Here is a 1,719-nt window from a genome sequence, read left to right as displayed (position 1 = left end):
CACCCAAAGAGGGGCAGATGCCAGCTCTGAGGCCCCCCTGTGGCTCCCACCTCGGCCGAAGACGCTGGGATCTTTGCATTCCTTGATGTCAGCCCGGTTGTCCAAGTGGATTTTTACCCGGCCACTGTGGGCCTTGTTGTCAAATGTGATCTGGGGACAAAGGGGGTGGTGAGAGCCCAGGAAAACCATAGGAATGGGGGTAGGATGGGAATGGGGACAGGATGGGCTCTGGGGGCAGGAGGGGATCGGGATGGGGTCGGGGCAGGATGGGATCGGGGGCAGGACGGGATCAGGAGCAGGACGGGATCGGGAGCAGGACGGGATCAGGATGGGATCAGGATAGGATCGGGATCAGGACGCCACGGAGCCCCTTCGGGCAGCTCCCCCGTGCCCAGCCGTGCTCCCTGTCCCCCCGGGGGCCGTCCCCCGCCCGGAGCCACCGCGCTCACGGTGATGGTGAACGTGTAGCAGTCGGGGATCTCGTTGTTGATGATGGTTTGGATGTTGATGGCTTTGAGCTTGAACTGGATGGTGACGTTGATGAGCCTGTGGAGGGGACACTGGTTAATCCCCCTCCTGGGGCTTTACAGGGTGTCTCAGCCCGCTTGGACACCCCCAACCCCCCTAAAGCATGACGCCAAGAGTCAAACCCCACCAAAGAGTGCTCAACACCTTCCTTGGGGGTGCATGTAGCCCCAGATGAGGTGTCTCCAGCTTCAGAGGAGCAATAGTTGGACTTGATGAGGGTTGGACGTGATCTTGAAGGTCTTTTCCAACCTACTTAATTCTCTGCTCCTAAATCCCACCCAATCTGCCCCAATGGGGGTGAATTTTGCTTCCAGGAGGAGTTTGAACCCTCTGGAAGAAGCAGTGCCACGAGTTACACGCCATCTGCTGTAGGACAGTTGTGGTGTCTCAGTGTCACCTCTGTGCTTCCCTCTGGTGAAACTGGGGCTGGATACAGTTGCCCTGTGCAACCTTGTGTCTCCCTCAAGGAGGGAGGACTTGTTTCCATCCCACAAGTTGGTTGGAAACCAATTTTTTTTTCAGCAGGATGAAATGCCCACGTTGGGATCCCAACTCGTGCCTATGGGATGTCCCCAGCACCCAAAGGTGCTGATTTACTTGTGGAACTTGAGGGTGAAGTTCTTGTAGCTGCGGTCCAGCTCTGGAGGAAGAGGCTGTGGGTCCTCAGGGTCCACTCCCAAGCAGTCTACATGGAAGAGAAGCACCTTCAGTGAAGCCCAACCCCCCCCAACCCCCTCGAGGACCTTCTCAAGCCCCCAGAATGATGTCCAAAACGCAACCCACAAGCTGTGGGATGAGCAATTCCAGCCTTAATGTCTCCAAAAGCCACCTGTGACAATCTTGGGATCGATGTTGAAGGTGTCATTGGCCGGGTCGATGCGGCCTTTCCTGTAGTACTGCTGACACAACATGAGGGCCGAGTGGTTGCCCCCGCTCTCCCCTCGCACGTAGGCATAACGCCCGATGGTCTCCTTGGGAATGGCCAAGTACTGTGAGGAGAAGGAGCTGGATGTGGCCCTGAGCCACCTCAATGGCCTCCAGGCCCCTCTTGGTGTCCCCAGAGCGTGGTTCTCACCTTCTCCACAGCATAGAACATGCGCTCGTAGAGGTCGTGTTGGGTGTAGACGGCGTAAGAGTCCTCGGCGCCGTCCACGTAGTCCTTCAGGAAGAGGTGCTTGAAGGCGATGGTGT

General features: G+C 57.5%; 1 protein-coding gene across 1 annotated transcript in view; it reads right to left on the bottom strand.

The window, feature by feature from the left end:
* LOC104409034 (mucolipin-1-like) overlaps positions 1-1,716 on the bottom strand; it is a gene marked incomplete at both ends in the record, with an annotated part of 2,896 nt that extends 1,180 nt beyond the window's left edge. Inside the window, 5 exons of the mRNA XM_010018806.1 lie at positions 51-150; positions 450-546; positions 1,126-1,213; positions 1,358-1,517; positions 1,604-1,716. Of these exons, the coding sequence (XP_010017108.1) occupies positions 51-150; positions 450-546; positions 1,126-1,213; positions 1,358-1,517; positions 1,604-1,716 (558 nt within the window). The remainder of the gene's footprint in view (positions 1-50; positions 151-449; positions 547-1,125; positions 1,214-1,357; positions 1,518-1,603) is intronic.
* Positions 1,717-1,719: the final 3 nt, after the last annotated feature.

This window comes from Nestor notabilis, unplaced genomic scaffold (assembly GCF_000696875.1).
Source record: "Nestor notabilis isolate BGI_N333 unplaced genomic scaffold, ASM69687v1 scaffold30357, whole genome shotgun sequence".
Taxonomy (NCBI): domain Eukaryota; kingdom Metazoa; phylum Chordata; class Aves; order Psittaciformes; family Psittacidae; genus Nestor; species Nestor notabilis.
This window is presented reverse-complemented; position numbering and strand designations above follow the sequence as displayed.